At 43.9% G+C, this 22,648-nt stretch overlaps 1 protein-coding gene across 4 annotated transcripts in view; it reads right to left on the bottom strand.

Moving 5' to 3' along the window:
* LOC105494931 (zinc finger SWIM-type containing 5) overlaps positions 1-22,648 on the bottom strand; it is a 197,969-nt gene that overhangs the window by 56,692 nt on the left and 118,629 nt on the right. For all 4 annotated transcript variants that reach the window (XM_011763967.2, XM_011763969.3, XM_011763970.3 and 1 more), the window contains exon 2: positions 16,029-16,385. In XM_011763967.2, the coding sequence (XP_011762269.1) occupies positions 16,029-16,385 (357 nt within the window). The remainder of the gene's footprint in view (positions 1-16,028; positions 16,386-22,648) is intronic.

The following is a 22,648-nucleotide window of genomic DNA, read 5'->3' as shown; positions in this document are numbered from 1 at the left end:
CTGTTCCATTGTACTGTGGCTGAACTGGCACTCAAACCACAAAACATAGTCCTTCCTGTCAGGCCTCTGAGCCCAAGCTAAGCCATCGTATCCCCTGTGACCTGCATGTATGTAAGTCCAGATGGCCCAAAGCAAGTGAAGAATCACAAAAGAAGTGAAAATGGCCAGTTCCTGCCTTAACTGATGACATTCCACCACAAAAGAAGTGAAAATGGCTGGTCCCTGCCTTAACTGATGATATTACCTTGTGAAATTCCTTCTCTTGGCTCATCCTGGCTCAAAAGCTCCCCAACTGAGCACCTGGTGACCCCTACCCCTGTCAGCCAGAGAACAATCCCCTTTAATTGTAATTTTCCACTACCTACCCAAATCTTATCAAATGGCCCCACCCCTATCTCCCTTCGCTGACTCTCTTTTCGGACTCAGCCTGCCTGCACCCAGGTGAAATAAGCAGCCTTGTTGCTCACACAAAGCCTATTTGGTGGTCTCTTCACACGGACGCATGTGACAATTGGTGCTGAAGATCCAGGACAAGAAGACTCCTTTGGGAGACCAGTCCCCTGTCCTCGCCCTCACTCTGTGAGGAGATCCACCTACAACCTTGGGTCCTCAGACCAACTAGCCCAAGGAACATCTCACCAATTTCTTTTTCTTTTTTGGGGGGCGGGGGCAGGGATGGGCCCCCCAAAAAATGGGCAAACGGTCTAAGGTGCCTTACATCCGGGCATTTTTCATACTTCGTCCCCTCCCTAGTCTCTGTTCTCAATGCAATTCCTCTCAAATCCTCCTTTCCCTCCCGTCTGTCCCTTCAGTCCCAACCCCAAGCGTAGCTGAGTCTTTCCAATCTTCCTTTTCTACAGACCCATCTGATCTCTCCCCTCCTCCCCAGGCTGTTCATCGCCAGGCCGAACCAGGTCCCAATTTTTCCTCAGTCTCCGCTTCTCTACTCTATAATCCTTCTATCACCTCCCCTCCTCACACCTGGTCCAGTTTACAGTTTGGTTCCGTGACTAGCTCTTTCCTACCTGCCCAATAATTTCCTCTTAGAGAGGTGGCTGGAGCTGAAGGCACAGTCAGGATACATGTGCCTTTTTCCCTATCAGACCTCTCTCAGATCAGTCAGGGTTCAGGCTCTTTCTCATCAGACCCCACTAAATATATACAGGAATTCAGATATCTAACTCTGTCCTACAATTTAACCTGGAGTGACTTAAACGTTATCCTAACTTCTAACCTCTCCCTAGATGAACCAGCAAGAGTTTTTTCTCTAGCCCAATCTCATGCTGACAACCGCCAGCTCCATGAGCCAGAGCTCCAGGAAGGCATTAGAGCAGTTCCCCGAGAGGATCCCCAATGGAACTATCAGGTAGATTCCCTGGGTATAGTTAGGTGAGATTACATGATTTCCTGCCTAGCTTTGAAGGGCTTAAAAAGGCAGCTTACAAAGCTGTTAATTATGACAAGCTTAAAGAAACTACCCAAGGAAAAGAAGAAAACCCAGGCCAGTTCATGGCCCGCTTAGCAGCAACCCTTAGATGCTTTACCGCCCTAGACCCAGAGGGGCCAGAGGCCGCCTTATTCTTAATATGCATTTTATCACCCAATCCGCTCCTGACATTAGGAAAAAACTCCAGAAGTTGGATTCCGGCCCTCAAACCCTACAACAGGACTTAACTAACCTCGCCTTCAAGGTGTACACTTATAATAGTGAAGAGGCAGACAAACAACAACGCATCTATGAGTCACAGCTACTTGCCTCCAATGTAAGATGACCCACAACCACGTCTCCAGCATACAAAAACTTCAGAACACCCAAGCCATGGCTCCTAGGGGCTCCTTCAAAACCTCCTCGTGGACCTTGCTTCAAATGCCAAAAGCCTGGCCACTGGGCCTTGGAATACCCGCAGCCCAGGATTCCTCCTAAGCCATGCCCTGTCTGTACGGGCCTCCACTGGAGGTCGGACTGTCTGACTCACACCGCCGCTGCTCCTAAAGCCCCTGGAGCCCAAACCCAATGTTCCTTGGCCAACTCCTTCCCAGATCACCTCAGCTTAGCAGCTGAAGACTGATGCTGCCTGCTCGCCTCGGAAGCCCCCTGGACCATCATGGATGCTGAGCTTCGGGTAACTCTTACAGTGGAGAGGGTAAGTCCGTCCCCCATTTAATCAATACAGGGGCTAGCCACTCCACATTACCTTCTTTTCAAGGGCCTGTTTCCCTTGCCCCTGTAACTGTTGTGGGTACTGACGGCCAAGCTTCAAAACCCCTTAAAACTCCCCAACCCTGGTGCCAATTTGGACATTCTTTTTGCACTCTTTTTGAGTTATCCCCACCTGCCCAGTTCCCTTATTAGGCCGAGACATTTTAACCAAATTATCTGCTTCCCTGACTATTCCTGGACTACAGCCACATCTCACTGCTGCCCTTTTTCCTAACCCAAAGCCTCCTTTGCATCTTCCTCTCATATACCCCCACCTTAACCCACCAGTATGGGACACCTCTACTCCCTCCCTGGCAACTGATCACATGCTCATTACTATCCCATTAAAACTTAATCACCCTTACCCCACTCAACGCCAATATCCTATCCTGCAGCAGGCTTTAAAAGGATTAAAGACTGTTATCACTCGCCTGCTACAGCATGGGCTTCTAAAACCTATAAACTCTCCTTACAATTCCCCCATTTTACCTGTCCAAAAATCGGATAAGTCTTACAGGTTAGTTCGGGATCTGCACCTTATCAACCAAATTGTTTTGCCTATCCACCCTATAGTGCCCAACCCGTACACTCTTTTGTCCTCAATACCTTCCTCTACAACTCACTATTCCATTTTGTTCTTAAAGATGCTTTTTTTCACTATTCCCCTGCACCCCTCTTCCCAGCCTCTCTTTGCTTTTACCTGGACTGACCCTGACACCCATCAGTCCCAGCAGCTTACCTGGGATGTGATGCCTTAAGGTTTCAGGGATAGCCCTCATTACTTCAGCCAAGCTCTTTCTCATGATTTCCTTTCTTTCCACCCCTCTGCTTCTCACCTTATTCAATATATTGATGACCTTCTACTTTGTAGCCCCTCCTTTGAATCTTCTCAACAAGACACCCTCCTGCTCCTTCAACATTTATTCTCCAAAGGATATTGGGTATCCCCCTCCAAAGCTCAAATTTCTTCTCCATCTGTTACCTACCTCGGCATAATTCTTCGTAAAAACACACATGCTCTCCCTGACGATCATGTCCAACTGATCTCTCAAATCCCAACACCTTCTACAAAACAACAACTCCTTTCCTTCATCAGCATGGTTGGATACTTTCACCTCTGGACACTTGGTTTTGCCATCCTAACAAAACCATTATATAAACTCACAAAAGAAAACCTAGCTGACCCCATAGATCCTAAATCCTTTCCCCACTCCTCTTTCTATTCCTTGAAGACAGCTTTAGAGACTGCCACCATGCTAGCTCTCCCTGACTCATCCCAACCCTTTTCATTACACACAGCCGAAGTGCAGGGCTGTGCAGTCAGAATTCTTACACGAGGACCGGGACCACGCCCTGTAGCCTTTTTGTCCAAACAACTTGACTTTACTGTTTTAGGCTGGCCATCGTGTCTCTGTGCAGCAGCTGCCACCACCCTAATACTTCTAGAGGCCCTCAAAAATCACAAACTGTGCTCAACTCACTCTCTACAGCTCTCATAACTTCCAAAATCGATTTTCTTCCTCACACCTGATGCATATACTTTCTGCTCCCCGGCTCCTTCAGCTATACTCACTCTTTGTTGAGTCTCCCACACTTACCATTGTTCCTGGCCCAGACTTCAATCCAGCCTCCCACATTATTCCAGATACCACACCTGACTCCTATGACTGTATCTCTCTGTGATCGACCTGACATTCACCCTATTTCCCCATATTTCCTTCTTAACTATTCCTCACCCTGATCACATTTGGTTTATTGATGGTAGTTCCACCACGCCTAATCACCACTCATCAGCAAAGGCAGGCTATGCTATAGTATCTTCCACATCTGTCTTTGAGGCCACCACTCTGCCCGCCTCCACTACCTCTCAGCAAGCCCAACTCATTGCCTTAACTCGGGCCCTCACTCTTGCAAAGGCACTACGTGTCAATATTTACACTGACTCTAAATATGCCTTCCATATCCTGCACAATCATGCTGTTATATGGGCAGAAAGAGGTTTCCTCACTACACAAGGGTCCTCTATCATTAATGCTTCTTTAACAAAAACTCTTCTCAAGGCCGCTTTACTTCCAAAGGAAGCTGGAGTCATTGACTGCAAGAGCCATCAAAAGGCATCAGATCCCATTGCTCTAGGCAACGTTTATGCTGATAAGGTGGCTAAAGAAGCAGCTAGCATTCCAACTTCTGAACCTCATGGCCAGTTTTTCTCCTTCTCATCGGTCACTCCCACCTACTCCCCTGCTGAAACTACCACTTATCAATCTCTTCCCACACAAGCAAATGGTTCTTGGACCAAGGAAAATATTTCCTTCCAGCCTCACAAGCCCATTCTATTCTGTCATCATTTCATAACCTCTTCCATGTAGGTTACAAGCCGCTAGCCCATCTCTTAGAACCTCTCATTTCCTTCCCATCGTGGAAATCTATCCTCAAGGAAATCACTTCTCAGTGTTCCATCTGCTATTCTACTACCCCTCAGGGATTGTTCAGGCCCCCTCCCTTTCCTACACATCAAGTTCGGGGATTTGCCCCTGCCCAGGACTGGCAAATTGACTTTACTCACATATCCCGAGTCAGAAAACTAAAATACCTCTTGGTCTGGGTAGACACTTTCACTGGATGGGTAGAGACCTTTCCCACAGGGTCTGAGAAGGCCACCACAGTCATTTCTTCCCTTCTGTCAGACATAATTCCTCAGTTTGGCCTTCCCACCTCTATATGGTCTGATAATGGACAGGCCTTTACTAGTCAAATCACCCAAGCAGTTTCTCAGGCTCTTGGTATTCAGTGGAACCTTCATATCACTTACCATCCTCAATCTTCAGGAAAGGTAGAACGGATTAATAGTCTTAATTTTAAAGACACACCTCACCAAGCTCAGCCTCCAACTTAAAAAGGACTGGACAGTACTTTTGCCTCTTGTCCTTCTTAGAATTAGAACCCATCCTTGAGATGCTACAGGGTACAATCCATTTGAACTTTTATATGGACGCACTTTCTTGCTCGGTCCCAACCTCATCCCAGACACCAGCCCTCCAGGCGACTATCTTTCAGTCCTCCTGAAGGCTAGACAGGAAATTCACCAGGCTACTAATCTTTTCTTGCCTACTCCAGATTCTCAGCCATATGAAGACACCCTAGCTGGACGATCAGTTCTTGTTAAGAATCTGACCCCTCAAACTCTACAACCTTGATGGATCAGACCCTACTTAGTCATCTATAGTACCCCAACTGCCATCTGCCTGCAGGATCCTCCCCACTGGGTTCACCATTCCAGGATAAAGCTGTGTCCGTCGGACAGCCAGCCTAATCTCTTCTCTTCCTCCTGGAAGTTGCAAGTATTCTCCCCTACTTCCCTTAAACTCACTCGCATTTCTGAAGAACAGTAATAACCCTTATGAGCCTAATACATCCCTTCATTCTATTAGGTCTGTTCATCCTTACCCTACTTTTTGCAACAGGGCTTTACGAAGTGACCCCCACTACTTGGACTGAGCCCCAAAAACTAGTCATCCCTACTATCTTCTGTCTAGTCACACTCCTATTCACCATTCTCAACTACTCATAAATGCCTTACTCTTGTTTACACTGCTGGTTTACAGTTTCTTCAAGCCATCATAGCTGATATCTCTTGGTGCTATCCCTAAACTGCCACTCTTAACTCCCTCTTAGAGTGGATAGATGATCTTTGCTGGCAGGGGACCCTCCAATACTTTCACCCTGATGAAGTTCTATTCTTTACTTTTATATTCACTTGTGTTCTCATTCCCACTCTTATGCCACCCTCTACCTCTCCCCAGCTATCTCTAACACACTATCAATATTACCCACTCTCTCCTAGCCATTTCTAATCACTCCTTAGCGAACAATTGCTGGCTTTGCATTTCCCTTTCTTCCAGCGCCTACACAGCTGTCCCCGCCTTACATACAGACTGGGCAACATCTCCTGTCTCCCTACACCTCCAAGCTTCCTTTAACAGCCCTCATCTTTACCCTCCTGAAGAACTCATTTACTTTCTAGGCAGGTCCAGCAAGACCTCCCCAGACATTTCACATCAGCAAGCTGCGGCCCTCCTCCGCACTTACTTAACAAACCTTCCTCCTTATATCAACTCTACTCCCCCCATATTTGGACCCCTCACAACACAAACTACTATTCCTGTGGCCGCTCCTTTATGCATCTCTCGGCAAAGACCCACTGGAATTCCCCTGGGTAACCTTTCACCTTCTCGATGTTCCTTCACTCTTCATCTCCAAAGCCCAACTACATATATCACTGAAACAACTGGAGCCTTCCAGCTCCGCATTACAGATAAGCCCTCTATCAGTACTGGCAAACTTAAAAACATTAGCAGTAATTATTGCTCAGGAAGATACTTACTCTGTATTTCACTCCATCCTTGGCTACCTTCCCCTCGCTCGTCAGACTCTCCTCCCAGGCCCTCTTCTTGTTTACTTATACCCAGCCCCGTAAATAACAGTGAAAGGTTGCTCGTAGACACTCAACGTTTTCTCATACATCATGAAAATAGAACCTCCCCCTCTACACAGTTACCCCATCAGTCCCCATGACAACCTCTGATGGTTGCCGCCCTAGCTGGATCCCTAGGAGTCTGGGTACATGACACCCCTTTCAGCACTCCTTCTCACCTTTTTACTTTGCATCTCTGGTTTTGCCTTGTACAAGGTTTCTTCTTCCTCTGTGGATCCTCTACCTATGTGTGTCTACTTGCTAATTGGACAGGCACATGCACACTAGTTTTCCTTACTCTCAAAATTCTTTTTGCAAATGGGACTGAAGAGCTCCCTGTTCCCCTCATGACACCAACAGGACAAAAAAGAGTTATTCCACTAATTCCCTTGCTTGTTGGTTTAGGACTTTCTGCCTCCACTATTGCTCTCAGTACTAGAATAGCAGGCATTTCAACCTCTGTCACGACCTTCCGTAGCCTCTGTAATGACTTCTCTGCTAGCATCACAGACATATCACAAACGTTATCAGTCCTCCAGACCCACGTTGACTCTTTAGCTGCGGTTGTCCTCCAAAACCGCCAAGGCCTTGACTTACTCACTGCTGAAAAAGGAGGACTCTGTATATTTTTAAATGAAGAGTGTTGTTTTTACCTAACTCAGTCTGGCCTGGTATATGACAACATAAAAAAAACTCAAGGATAGAGCCCAAAAACTCGCCAACCAAGCAAGTAATTACGCTGAACCCCCTTGGGCACTCTCTAATTGGATGTCCTGGGTCCTCCCAATTCTTAGTCCTTTAATACCTATTTTCTCCTTCTTTTATTCAGACTGTGTATCTCCGTTTAGTTTCTCAATTCATCCAAAACTGTATCCAGGACATCACCAATCATTCTATACAACAAATGCTCCTTCTAACAACCCCACAATATCACCCCTTACCACAAAATCCTCCTTCAACTTCACCTCTCCCACTCTAGGTTCCCACGCCACCCCTAATCTCGCTCAAAGCAGCCCTGAGAAACATCACCCATTATCTCTCCATGCCACCCCCCAAAAAATTTTTGCTGCTCCAACACTTCAATACTATTTTATGTTATTTTTCTTATTAATATAAGAAGGCAGGAATGTCAGGCCTCTGAGCCCAAGCTAAGCCATCGTATCCCCTGTGACCTGCAGGTATGTTCGGATGGCCCGAAGCAAGTGAAGAATCACAAAAGAATTGAAAATGGCCAGTTCCTGCCTTAACTGATGACATTCCACCACAAAAGAAGTGAAAATGGCTGGTCCCTGCCTTTACTGATGACATTACCATGTGAAATTCCTTCTCTTGGCCAATCGTGGCTCAAAAGCTCCCCCACTGAGCACGTTGTGACCCCCACCCCTGCCAGCCAGGGAACAACCCCCTTTGATTGTAATTTTCCACTACCTACCCAAATCTTATAAAACCTCCCCACCCCTATCTCTCTTCATTGATTCTCTTTTTGGACTCAGCCCACCTGCACCCAAGTAAAATAAAAAGCCTTTTTGCTCACACACAGTCTGTTTGGTGGTCTCTTCACACGGACACACGTGACACTTCCCACTCTTCCTGCCCCTTTCCAAAGGCAGAGGAGCCTCCCATGGTCGCCACTACCACAGGCCCATGAGGAGTACTGCTAGACTACCACTTAAGGCCCAAGGCCTCTCCAGTCAGCTTGTGGTGAATGCTGCCTGGCTTGGGACTCACCCTTCAGGGCAGTGCACTCTCCAATGGCCCTGGGCAGGTCTAGAAAAGCCATCCAAGAGCCAAGTCCTGGAATTGAGGACCCCAAGAGGCCACTTGGTGCTCTAGACCCTGTGGCTGAGCTGGTACCTAAGGTGCAAGACAAAGTCCCCTTTGTTTTTACTTCCACTTTTCTCAAGTGGAAGGCATCTTGTCCCATAGCCACCATAGCTGGGAATGTCCTGAGACTCACCTTAAGCCAGCAAGTTTCAGAGTCTCACCCAAGCTTCTCAATGTAGTACATGGGTATCACTGCTGGTTATTCAGGGCCCCCAGGGCTCTTCAGTTAGCAGGCAATGAATCCTGTCAGGACTAGTTCCTTCCCTTCAAAGGCAGCAGGTTCCTTTCTGGCCCAAGATGTGTCAAGAAATGTAGTACAGGGAGCTAGGGCCTGGAAAGGGGGCTTCACGACTCTGACTGGTGCCCTATCCTGGTGTGGGTGAGCTGGTATCCAAGATACAAGACAAACTCATCCCCACTCTTCCCTCTCCTCTCCTCAAGCAAAGGGATGGGACCGCTTTTGGAGTTGTAAACTGAACTGCCTGGGGTTAAGGGAAGGGTGATGCCATCACTCCCTCAGCTACCCTAGCTGGTGTCTCAGTAGGTCACATGTCTCCCCACAGTCCACTGTCTCTGGGCCCAGTTCAGCATTGGGACTTGCCTAGGAGATGCAGTCCTTGCAGCCTAGACTGCCTTTCGAGTTTATTTAAGGCCCCAGAGCACTTTAGCCCACAGATGTGAGGCTTGCTGGAACTCAAGTTTGGACTGCTGGGACTGGTAATTCCTCTTTGGCTAGGGCCAATTTAAATGCTCCCTCTATGGGGAGGTGTCAGCTGAGTTTGGTCTGGTTTTGTTTTCTGTTATAATAGGGCAGCACTGAGTTTAATGCCTCAGAAATGCTGCAATTTATGTTTTCCCAATGCACCAAAATGCTTTCCACACCATGCTATGACTGCAGGGCGACTGGGGAGGTGTGGACTGGTGAGTCAAGACTTTTTCCTACTTCCTCAGTGCCTCTTTTAGCAATATGAAGTTAAAACCAGGTATTATGAGTGCTCACCTGATTTTTGGTTCTTATGTGGGTACTGCTTTTGTGTGTAGATGGTTCTTAGATTGGTGTCCTCATGTGAGGAAGTAGGGAACAAATGGTGTAGCCTTCTATTCTGCCATCTTGTTCTGCCTCCTTCCTCAATCTTTCTTTTTGGATAAGAGAAACTGAAGTCCTGGCCAGGATGCTGTATTCCAGAGAATCTTGGGGTATGGAGTTACCAGAGCAAATCACAAATAGGGCATAGAGTAGTGCTAGAGGCAGAGCTGGAAGGATAGTCAAATCTGAGTAACCAATCCCAAAAAGATAAGGCAATGTCTAGCTACAAACACATATAGGGACTAATACAAGAAGTGGTCTCAGGGAAGTGGGGAGCAGAGCAAAGCTTGGATCTGTTCTTAAAATTCAAAGCAGGCAGCTAGCAGTTTTAGGAATTTTATTCCTGCTATTTTAGGTTTGTTTTGGTGAGGAATGGGGTTAAAAAGAAAGGAGAAGGAAAATGTTCTAAGTGTTTAAAGATTTAGCAGGGAACAGAAATACGATTTCAAACATCATTTTTATCTAAAATTTTTGATTCCAAAAATTCTGACTTTCTCCCTCAGTTCCAGGTCCATATATTTAACTGTTTATCAGAATTCTTTATCTAAATGTCCTAGAAGTATCTCAAACTTAAATTTATCTTCCTCCTAAATTCATTTATCCTCTTTTGTTCCCTAATGAATGGCAACATCATTATCAAAACCATCAATGCCATTCTAGCTAGACATTTTGGAATTCAGTTTTACGTCATCTTCTTCACTCCTCACTCATCCAATACACTTGGGTTTTCAGTCTAGTCCATTTTACCTCTATGATATCTCCTTTGTGTATCATTGCTTATACCAGTACTGGTTAAGAAATAGATCAAGAAAGGGCCTGTAGAATATTATGGAACCTGTCGTAGAAAGCTAATATAAGTATGGGATAAACATGTATACAGAAGTAGTAGTTCCTGGGGAAGGTTGAGAATCACATCTCGAGTTGATTGTGGCAACTGCAGCCTAATTTCAGACAAAAATTAAGATATGGGAATGGGAAGCGTAATGAGGAATATAGGTTTCTTCAGCACAGTAGTAATGAGGGAAGAGGGTTGTTTTGGTGACAGTTGTGGTGAAAAAGACAGGCCAATACTGGTCCTGAACCAAGGCAGCCAGTTCAAGAAGAGGCCAGAGAGCTTGGAAATAATTCTGGGGGAAAAGATAGTGGGAATGAGGCACAAAAGCAGGCCATAGCCCAGCTGTCAGGGTACAGAGCTATTCTTCCCTCTGGTTTTACAGGCCTGGGGGATGGGGGCAGAACTCAGGTCTCAAAAAGGAGGTCAGAGAAGTAGAACAGCCTCTCTGTGTGGGATAGGAAGAGATATAGAGAGCTACTCTTTGACAGTATCACTCAAATAGAGAGAGCTCAGTTATTATATAAACACTGCAACTTTGAGTGTAAAGCACATAACATTTTTGCTAGTTAGCAAGAGCTCCTGAAAGCCTGTCTGACTGTTCTTTCTTTATTCCTTTTAAATTTTTTTTTTTTTTTTTTTTTTTTGAGACAGGGTCTTACTCTGTTGTCCATGCTGAGGACAGTAGCATGACACTGTTCATTGCAGCCTCGACATCCTGGGCTCAAGCAATTCTTCTGCATCAGCTTCCCAAGTAGCTGGGACCAAAAGCACACACCACCATGCATGGCTAATTTTTTTATTTTTTGTAGAGATGAGGTCTCACTATGTTGTTCAGGCTGTTCTCCTGGACTCCGGCAATCCTGTTGCCTTGACCTCCCAAAGTGTTGGGATTACAGGCGTTGAGCCACCATGCCCAGCTCTGACTGTTCTTTCTGAGGTTGTTTGTAGGACTTGATTGGCTCTGTTGAACAACTGGGAAAGGCAGGTCCTTTGGCATGTGGACTACTCTATTATACAGGCCACCCACCCAGTCTCATTGCCTCTTCCACACCAGTAGTTAAGTTATTGTATTAGTCCGTTCTTGCACTGCTATAAAGAAATAACTGAAACTGGGTAATTTATAAGGAAAAGTTTAATTGGATCACGGTTCCACAGGATGTACAGGAAGCATGTCTGGGGAGGCCTCAGGAAACTTACAAGACAAAGGGGAAGCAGGCATGTCTTACATGGCTGGTGCAGAAGGAAGAGAGAGAAGTGGGAGGTGCTAAACACTTTTATTTATATTTATTTATTATTTTGAGACAAAGTCTGGTTCTATCACCAGGCTGGAGTGCAGTGGTGCAATTTTGGTTCACTGCAATCTCTGCCTCCTGGGCTCAAGCCATCCTCCCACCTCAGCCTCCCAAGTAGCTGGGACTACACGTACGCACCACAATGCCCAGCTAATTTTTGAATTTTTTGTGGAGACAGGGTTTTTCCATGTTTCCTGGGCTGATCTCAAACTCTGGTGTGCAAGCAATCCACCCACCTTGGCTTCCCAAAGTGCTGGGATTACAGGTGTGAGCCTCTGCGCCCGGCCTACACACTTTTAAATAACCAGATCTCATAAGAACTCACTCACTATCATGAGAACAGCAAGGGGTAAATCCACCTCCACGATCCAATCACCTCCCATCATGCCCCTTCTCCAACAGTGGGGATTACAAATTCAATATGAGATTTGGGTAGGGACAAAAATCCAAACCATATCATTCTGCCCCTGGCCCCTTCTAAATCTCATATCCTTCTTACAATGCAAAATACAATCATCCCTTCTCAACAGTCCCCCAAGTCTTAACTCATTTCAGCATTAACTCAAAAGTCCACCGTCCAAAATCTCATCTGAGACAAGGCAAGTCCCTTCCACCTATGAGCCTGTAAAATCAAAAACAAGTTAGTTACTTCCAAGATACAATGGAAATATAAGCATTGGGTAAATACACCTGCCATTTCAAAAGGGAGAAATCAGCCAAAAGAGAGGGGCTACAGGCCCCAGGCAAGTCCAAAACCCAGCAGGGCAGTCACTAAACCTTAAAGCTCCAAAATAATCCCTTTTGACTCCAAGTCTCACATCCAAGTCACAGTGATGCAATGGGTGGGCACCTAAGTCCTTGAGCAGCTCCACCCACTGAGAGCTCGGCTCCCATGGCTGCTTTCAAGGGCTAGTATTGAGTGCCTGTGGCTTTTTCAAGTGCACAGTATAAGCTATTGGTGGATATACCATCCTGGGATCTGGAGGACAGCAGCCCCCTTCTCACAGCTCCACTAGGCAGTGCTCCAGTGGGGAATCTGTGTGGGGGCTCCAACCCACATTTCCCCTCCACACTGCCCTAGTAGAGGCTCTCCATGAAGGCTTTGCCCCTGCAGCAGACTTGTGCCTAGACATCCAGGCATTTTCATATATCCTCTGAAATCTAGGCAAAGGCTCTCAAGCCTCAACTCTTGGCCTCTGTGCTTAACACCATGTGGACGCCGCCAAGGCTTATGGCTTGCACCCTCTGGAGCAGTGGCCTAAGACCTATCTGGGGCCCTTTTAGCCACAGCTGGAGCTGGAGTGGCTGGGATGCAGGGAGCAGTGTCCTAAGGAGCAAGGTAGTGGAGCCTTGGGCCTGGCCTATGAAACCATTCTTCCCTCCTCGGTCTCTGGGCCTGTGATGGGAGGGGCTACCATGAAGGTGTCTGAAATGCTTTTGAGACATTTTCCTCATTGTCTTGTCTTTACTTAAGCAAATTTCTGCAGCCAGCTTGAATTCCTCCCCTGAAAGGGGGAATTCTTTTCTACCATATGGCCAGGCTGCAAATTTTCCAAACTTTTACACTCTGTTTCCCTTTTAAATATAATTTCTAGTTTTAGGTTAGTTTTTGTTTGTTTGTTTGTTTTTGTTTGTTTTTTTTTTTTGCTCACGAATATGAGATGAGGTTGCTAAAAGCAGTCAGGCTATATCTTCAACTCTGCTGCACAGAAATTTCTTCTGCCAGGTACCCCAAATCACCACTCTCAAGTTCAAAGTTCCACAGATCCCAAGGGCAGGGGCACAGTGCCTCAAACATCTTTGCTCCAGTTCCCAAAAAGCACCCCATATTCATCTGAGACCATCTCAGCCTGGACTTCACTGTCAATATCACTATCAGCATTTTGGTCACAACAATTTAACAAGTGTCTAGGAAGTTCCAAACTTTCCTTCATCCTCCTGTCTTCTTCTAAGCCCTCCACACTTTTCTAACCTCTGCCTGTTACCCAGTTCCAAAGCTGCTTTCACATTTTCAGGTATCTTTATGGCAATGCCTGACTTTCCAATACCAATTTTTTGTATTGGTACATTCTTGCACTGCTATAAAAAAACACCTGAGAACGGGTAATTTATTTTTAAAAAAGAGGTTTAATTGGCTCATGGTTCTGCAGGCTGTACAGGAAGCATGGCTTGGGAGGCCGCAGGAAACTTAAAATCATGGTGGAAGGCAAAGGGGAAGCAGGCACATCTTACATGGCTGGAGCAGGAGGAAGAGAGAGAAGGGGCAGGTGCTTACACACTTTTCAATAACCGGATCTTGTAAAAACTCACTCATTATTAGGAGAACATTAAGAGGGAAGGATATCTGCCCCCATGATCTATTCACCTCCCACAAGGCCCCTCCTCCAATGTGGGAGATTACAACTGGATATGACATTTCAGCAGGGACGCAAATCCAAACCGTATCAGTTATCGTCCAAAAGAGAAAGGTAGTTTAGGGAAACTCAAAAAACTTTAGAGAAATTCAAAAAATTCTTTTTTTTTTTTTTTTTTTTTTTTTGAGACGGAGTCTCGCTCTGTCGTCCAGGCTGGAGTGCAGTGGCCGGATCTAAGCTCACTGCAAGGTCTGCCTCCCGGGTTTACCCCATTCTCCTGCCTCAGCCTCCTGAGTAGCTGGGACTATAGACGCCCGCCACCTCGCCTGGCTAGTTTTTTGTATTTTTTAGTAGAGACAGGGTTTCACTGTGTTAGCCAGGATGGTCTCGATCTCCTGACCTCGTGATCCGCCCGTCTCGGCCTCCCAAAGTGCTGGGATTACAGGCTTGAGCCACCGTGTCCGGCCCTAAAAAAATTCTTAAGTCAAATGAACCTAGGTTATAAATAACTTCCTTATTCATAAAGTAGAAATTATTATACCCCACAAAGTAGTTTTGAAAGCTGAATGAATTAACATATATAAAGTCCTCTGTGGACAGAAAACCAAACACTGCATGTTCTCACTCATAGGTGGGAATTGAACAATGAGAACACTTGGACACAGGAAGGGGAACATCACACCCTGGGGCCTGTCGTGGGGTGCAGGGCAGGGGGAAGAATAGCATTAGGAGAAATACCTAATGTAAATGATGAGTTAACAGGTGCAGCAAAGCAACACGGCACATGTATACCTATGTAACAAACCTGCACGTTGTGCACATGTACCCTAGAACTTAAAGTATAATAAAAAATAAAAATAAAAAATAAAGTGCTTTGCATGATGCTTGGAACACAGTGGGATCTAAAAAGCAAAATGAAAACTGGCTTATATAACTCTTCTTCTTAAAATTTTTCTTTTTCCTTTTTTTTTTTTTTTTTTTGAGATGGAGTCTCACTCTGTCATCCAGGCTGGAGTGCAGTGGCATGATCATCTCGGCTCACTGCAGCCTCCACCTCCCAGGTTCAAGCAATTCTCCCACCTCAGCCTCCAAAGTAGCTGGGATTACAGGCATGCACCACCATGCCTGGATGATTTTTGTATTTTTAGTAGAGACAGAGTTTCACCATGTTGGCCAGGCTGGTCTTGAACTCCTGACCTCAAGTGATCCACCCACCTTGACCTCCCAAAGTGCTAGGATCACAGGCGTGAGCCACCGTGCCTGGCCCCTTCTTTAAAATTGTCAATGGTTTTCTATGATTAGGCTTCTACAATCTGGTTTTATTATAAAAACAAGCATTTGTTTCAGACCTGTCTGTTGTTGCTACTAGGTTATAAGCTACTTTAAAAACCATGTCTGTTTTAGACCCTCAACAATCAGCACTACTCCCTGCACATGGTACTTAATAAATTTGTTGAATGAATGAGTGAACATAAACTCTTTCTCCATTAATGCACCCCCAATATATAGTTCATATGCACAATGCTAACACATGCTCCTTAGGATAACTCTGATGCTAATGTAGGGTCCTGAAATATCAAGGGAATTCTCATATCCATCTCAATTCACTGAATGATACAAATTATTTTGTGCTTTCTTTCACTGTTTGAATACTTCAGGCTCCTAGGGACAGGGACTGCACTGACAAAGTCCATAAACTAGACCAATATATAATACTATCATTCTCTGTTCTTTTTCACCAAAATCTTTTTGAGATACACAGTTAGACTGCTTTAAGAAACCTAGAGTTAAACACAGTTGTTTGGATAGAATGAAATGATTAAAGTTAAGTAACTGCAACTGCAGAAATATCCCAATCTCCTAAATGCAATAAAGCAACAAAGTAGAGGTAAGAGGGTTGCTTTGGTGACAGTGGTGATTAATAAGACTTTTTTTTTTTCAATAAAAAAGTTGTACGATTACCGTTCACTTGGTTGATTTCTGAGTTGGAGGATAGAATCTCATCTGCCAGTTTCTGTGCAGTAGGAAGAACTTCAGTGTGGTGTGCCGTGATTAAATATTGAATAAACTTTTGTAGCTGGTCCCTATTCATCTGGAAAAGGGTTTCAGAGATAGGAAGACGCAATTTGACTTGGTCTGGTTTACGGATCCTGTAGAGTGAGAGCGCTACCACATGGGCACAGTAGAATATGTCCTTGTTCCCACAGCCACATGTTACTGAGGTGATTTTGCATCGATCAAAACTGATTGCAACTTTGTAAGTCACTGCTGGTTCAGAGGCAGTGGCCAGCTCAGTTACTGTGCCACTCAGATGAAAGCCTAAGGAAACAAAAAAGAAACTGTGTTTAGAGATTCTATAGTAATAAACTTAAGATTCTCACTTTACATGTGAATTCATCAATTCATAAATTATGTACTGGGTATCTCCTACACACGTACATGATAGGCTTTGCCACAGACACAGAGGTCAATGAAATTCAGTTACTGCTCTGAAGAAACACACAATATAGAAAGAGTCCCTACCCTGGAGTTCATGAACCTCCTGAACTCATACTGATATGAAAACTTTAGCTTGTATGTGTATACATTTTTCTGGGGGGAGGGGATAGTTCATAGCTATCATCATAGTCTCAGAAAGACTAAGAAGGAATCCTAAATAACTTAAAGACTCCTGCAGTAGATTTTCAGCTCTAGGTGGTAGGCAAAGACAAGTCTACAAATAATATCTGTATTATCTAGAGTAAGGTAGATGTCACAAATGAAAGAGAATCCAAAATGCCAAGAGGAAGGACAGAAGGAAGATCAAATAAGACTAAGGAAAATAATTCTTCTTTAAAACATAAAATTCCATGTGGAATACATAAAAGGCAAGAAATTTAAGACATGAAAGGCACAGCTAGGTGCAATGAAACTACGTAGTGTTACACCTCTACTCACTAGGCACACAGTGACAGTAATTTTGAAATGTAGGAGAATCCATTTTTAACTTAACAAAATTAAAAGATAAAATCAATAGCAAATCAATTCTGTAATATTAATTGTTCTTTATTATTATTTTTATCTTTTAGCTCTGTCACCGAGGCTGGAGTGCAGTGGTGCAATCTCAGCTCACTTCAGCCTCTGTCTCCTGGGCTCAAGTGATCCTCCCACTCTCAGCCTCGAGTACAAAAATAGAGGAAAATAAAGGAAAGGCTAATGAAAAACAAGCCAGGTGCAGTGGCTCATTTTTGTATTTTTAGTGCAGACGGGGTTTTACCATGTTGCCCAGGCTGGTTTTGAACTCCAGGGCTCAAGCAATCCGCCTGACTCAGCCTCCCAAAGTGCTGGGATTACAGGCACGAGCCACCATGCCTGGCTATTCTTTACTTTAAATATGATTTTTCTTCTTTGAAAAGAATATGTATTCATCTAATCATTAAGTCATTCAACAAAAGTTTAAGGAGACCTTAAGTACTGAACTGCTAGGCCTAGGGATGCTAACAAAAAAAGAAGATATTTGTGAAGCATCTGCTATGTAGCAGAACTGTTTTGGGTACTTTTAATAATTTATCACAGCAACCTTATAAAATCAGTACTATTTTCCTTATTTTAAAGGTATGTAAACTGAGGTTCAGAAAGTTTAAGTAATTTGCCCAAGGCGCTAGCAAATGTGACAGACCTGAGATTTGGAACCAGGAGATCTGACTGACTCCAATGTTAATTTTCTTTCCATTGTATGTCATTACCTCTAAAAGGTGCCACAACAAAGTTCTTTTCAAAACCCACAGACATGCTTAGTGTAGTGGCTCACATATGTAATCCCAACGGCTCAAGAGGTTCAGGTGAGAGGATTACTTGAGGCCAGGAGTTGGGAGACCAGCCTGGGCAACACAGTGAGACCCTGTCTCTACACAAAATTAAAAAAAGTAGCCGGTATGGTGGCACATGCCTGTAGTCCCAGCTACACATATAAGTAAATGGTAACAATATGATGTGCCAAATGCTATAGCACAGACAGGAACAAAGGTGAGACTAATTTCAGAGACTTTCCTGTTTAACTGGACTATACACTGTGAACAGGAAAGCAATTTTAAATAATCTTATATCTGTTGGAGAAATATTTGTCAAGTAATAAAAGGTACATATGTAAGTTTCAGAGCTACCATTGTGACCTGGCAGAATTAACAAATGCAGAGAAAACTTTCCAAAATTCAAGTTTCAGACAGTTATGGTTAATTAAAATAAGACCCAAATTTACAAGTACACTCATAAAACCTAGCCAAATTATCACATAAAGGTATATTTATGTCTAATCCAAAGAAAGGTACACATTACTGAAAACATTCAGATTAATTTCCAGAGCAAGAAAAAGATAAAAATAAACTCACTAACTTCATAGCCTCCAGGTTTGGTTAAACCCCAGAGAGGCTTTTTCTCAGCAAAACAAGCTGCAGGTTTAAAAATATTTACTGTCACTTGTTTAAAGCAAAGTCAAAAAGTTACATTCAAATTAATTATAGGTAAAGATTAATTATAGGTAAAGACTGCCTTCACTTAAAAACTAAGGAAGCTGGGCAACGTGGCTCAGATGCCAGCACTTTTGGAGGCCAAGGTGGGAGGATCGCTTGAGGCTAGGAGTTCAAGACCAGCCTCAGTAACATAGCAAAACCCCATATCTACAAAAAATCAAGCTGGGTGTGGTGGCATACACCTGTAGTCCCAGCTACTTCAGGACTGAGGTGGGAGGAATGCTTGGGTCCAGGAGTTTGAGGTTGCTAGACAGCTATGATGGTGCCACTGTACTCCAGCCTGGGATACAGAGTGAGATCCTGTCTCTTTAAGAAAAAGAAAAAGAAAAAGAAAAAAAGAACTAAAGAAGAGAGCTGTAGGGTTGGGAAGCAGCTCCTCTCCAGACCTATACCCACCAGACATTGCCAGCAGAGTAATATATAGCAAAGAGCACATTACACTAGGAATTAGGCCGCTAGAACCTGATATTTACTATGGAGTCTTGGGCCACACACTTTACAACTCTTGAGCCTTAGATATCTTCTAAGTAGTATAATAATACTTGCTCTGCTTACCTCTCAAAAGTACTCTGTAAAACTATAAAATGTCCTACGGATGTGTTACTAATGTTTTAATGCAATTATTAATGGCTCTCCATGTAAAGGGGATAAGAGACAACTTCCCCAATGGCCAAGTTTCACAGTGGTTGAAAACTAGGTGCTAAGAAAGTACATTCTTAATTTCCCTTGCGCCATTCAGAAGTATTTAGTACAGTGTTGAGAAATGACTTGAGTCCTGATACAAAGACCTCACAGAAGGGCTACATTAAAATTTCAAACAAAATAGTAATGTCAATGTGGAAAAGCCTAGTTACTAAGCCCCTGAGTCTAAAGGTGGCTCATGCCTGTAATCCCAGCACTGTGGGGGGACAAGACAGGAGGATCACTTGAGGCCAGGAGTTCAAGACCAGCCTGGGCAACATAGAAAGACCCTGTCTCTAAAAAAAAAAACAAAAAAAACAAACAAAAAAAAACTGCTACACGAACCCAGGAGGTTGAGGCTGCAATGAGCCATGATGACACCACTGCGCTCCAGATTGAGTGACAGAGTAAGACTTTCTCAAAATAAAAACAAACAAATAAAAACCAACCAACCAACCAACCAACCAAACAAACAAACAAAATGATACATAGAAACATTTCTGCTTCATCCGTTCAATGTTTTAGGCACACTTGGCTTGCAGCAGCACAGTCTCTGAGCCTAATTTCTCCTTCCCTTCCTGTGTGAAAACTGAGTAAGAATATTGGTTAGATTTGAGACTGAAATAGTCATCAATGGGTATCTTATTAGGACATAAGGCTCATGAGGTCAGGGCTTTCTCTGCGTATTGTTCATCACTAATATTAAAAAAAACCAATAAACTACCCTGGTTGTAGCTTTACAAAAACATTGGACCTCAGCTTCTACAGTTTTAAGATGAGAGGCTGGCCTAAATGATCTCCATGGTTTAATCCTGTGCAGATACATTATGATTCTATAGTGACTATCACTGAATTTCCCACAATGTTAGACACAGAACTTTGCATATTAAAGTTATTTAATAAATGGTGGCTGATCTTACAAAGCAAAGCTCTTTTACTTAGCCTTTATGAGGGCTTCCTATGTGTTAGGCTCCATTCTAAGTGCTTTATATGCATTAACACATTTAATTGTCACAGTTTTATGAATTTGATAGTAGGTATGATGGTAAGTTTTGTTTTGTTTTGTTTTGAGATGGAGTTTCACTCTGTCGCACAGGCAGGAGTGCAGTGGTCCGATCTCAGCTCACTGCAACCTTCACTCTCCGGGTTCAAGTGATTCTCCTGCCTCAGCCTACCAAGTAGCTGGGATTACAGGCGCCGGCCAACACGCCTGGCTAATTTTTGCATTTTTAGTAGAGACAGGGTTTCACCATCTTGGCCAGGCTGGTCTTGAATTCGTGACCTCGTGATCCACCCCCTCTCAGCCTTCCAAACTGCTAGAATTACAGGTGTGAGCCACCGTGCCTGGCCCGATGGTTAGTTTTATGTGTTAATTTGACTAGGCTATGGTACCCAGCTATTCAACCAAACACTAATCTAGGTGTTGCTGTGCAGGTAATTTGTAGATGTGCTTAATATTTACAATCAGCTGACTTTATCTAATGCAGATTATCCTCAATTATGTGGGTGGGCCTCATACAATCGACTGAAAAGTCTTACAAGCAAAAGTCTGAGGTTTCTCTGAGAAATAACAAATTCTGCCTCAAGATTGCAGCACCAGGTCCTGCCCCAAAATTTCCGGCCTGCTCTACAGATTTCATACTTCTCAGCTGCCCATATCACATAGGCCAATTCCTTGAAATAAATCCTATGTATGTATGTATGTATGTATGTATGTATCTATCTATCTATCTATCATCGCTCACTAGTTTTGTTTCTCTGGAAAATTTTGATTACTATTACTACTCCCATATTTATGTATGAGAAAACATAAGCATAGAAAGCTTAAGTAACTCATTCAAAGGTCACTCTGCTAGGAAGTGACAAAGCCAGGATTCACACCTAGGCAGTCTGGTTCTAAAGCTCAAACTCTTAACTATCACACCATACTACATCTCTATAATATTGTACTATAGGCAATTAATACCACATTTAACTAATGGAATTACAAACTATAAAACAATATAACTAGAAATATTATTAGAAAATAATGGTCAGTTTATTAAAATTCTAAAATTTCAGTTTTTACAGCATTGGTATGGCTTGAAACCACTAGGTTAATCTAGAATTAGAGCTCAAGTATCAATTTAGATTACAGCTGTCTTCAAAATAGATCAATATTAAAACAACCGAGAAACTTTCTGCAAAATATTTTCCAAAGCATTGAAAAATACATGGCTCCCTAGAGGCTTTGGCTAGGGCTCATGATTGATGCTCTTGGGAACATGTTCATTTGAGCTGTGTAAATGTTTGGGCTCTGTCAGCTGTATTAACACTGGTATAGCTCATGCTTCGGACCTAGGCTCATCTGAAAGGCAGAAGGCCATGTAAGTTTCCTTGTTGGGAGTTTCTTTTTCCCCTCATATATCTTAGAATGTAAAAGGGAAGTCCCTTTCAAACATCTATACTCCTTGCCTTATTGTAACCTAGCAACATTTTTTAAAAAGTCTGATTACTCCTGAGAATAAAGCTAAGTAGACTAGGTTTAATGTAGTGTTTCTTTCCCATTGCCAACCTAACAGCCATAAACATGTCCATCAATAATCTATTAATTTAAGCAAACATGTAGAAGCTTTTTTTTTTTTTTTTTGAGTCAGGGTCTTGCTCTGTTATCTAGGCTGGAGTGCAGTGGCGCGACCACGGCTTGCGGCGACCTTGACCTCCTGGGCTCAAGGAATTCTCCCAACTTAGTTTCCCAAGATGCCACTATGCCTGGCTAATTATTTTTTATTTTTTAATTTTTTTGAGACGAACTCTCACTCTGTCGCCAGGTTGGAGTGCAGTGGCGCGATTTCGGCTCACCGCAACCTCCAACTTTCTGGTTCAAGCGATTCTCCTGCCTCAGCCTCCCGAGTAGCTGGGATTACAGGCACGCACCACCACGCCCAGCTAATTTTTTATATTTTCAGTAGAGTTGGGTTTTCACCATGTTGGCCAGGATGGTCTTGATTTCCTCACTTTGTGATCCGCTTGCCTCAGCCTCCCAAAGTACTGGGATTACAGGCACAAGCACCGCGCCCGGCTGCCTGGCTAATTTTTTTGCATTTTTTTGTAGAGATGGGGTTTCACCATGTTGCCCAGGGTGATCTCAAACTCCGGGGCTCAGAAGGTTGGTTTTTAAAAATCTTTACCGGCTAGGTGTGGTGGCTCATGCCTGTAATTGCAGCACTTTGGGAGCCCAAGGTGGGAGGACTGCTTGAGCCCAGCAGTTCAAGACCAGCCTGGCAATCAAACAAAAAAGTACAGAGACAGGGCCAGGCGTGGCGGCTCACGCCTGTAATCTCAGAGCTTTGGGAGGCTGAGGCAGGTGGATCACTTGAGCTCAGGAGTTCAAGACCAGCCTGGCAATATGGC

The sequence above is a fragment of the Macaca nemestrina genome, chromosome 1 (genome assembly GCF_043159975.1).
Source record: "Macaca nemestrina isolate mMacNem1 chromosome 1, mMacNem.hap1, whole genome shotgun sequence".
NCBI lineage: Eukaryota > Metazoa > Chordata > Mammalia > Primates > Cercopithecidae > Macaca > Macaca nemestrina.
Note: the sequence above shows the minus strand (reverse complement) of the source record. Positions and strands in the feature narration are given on the sequence as shown.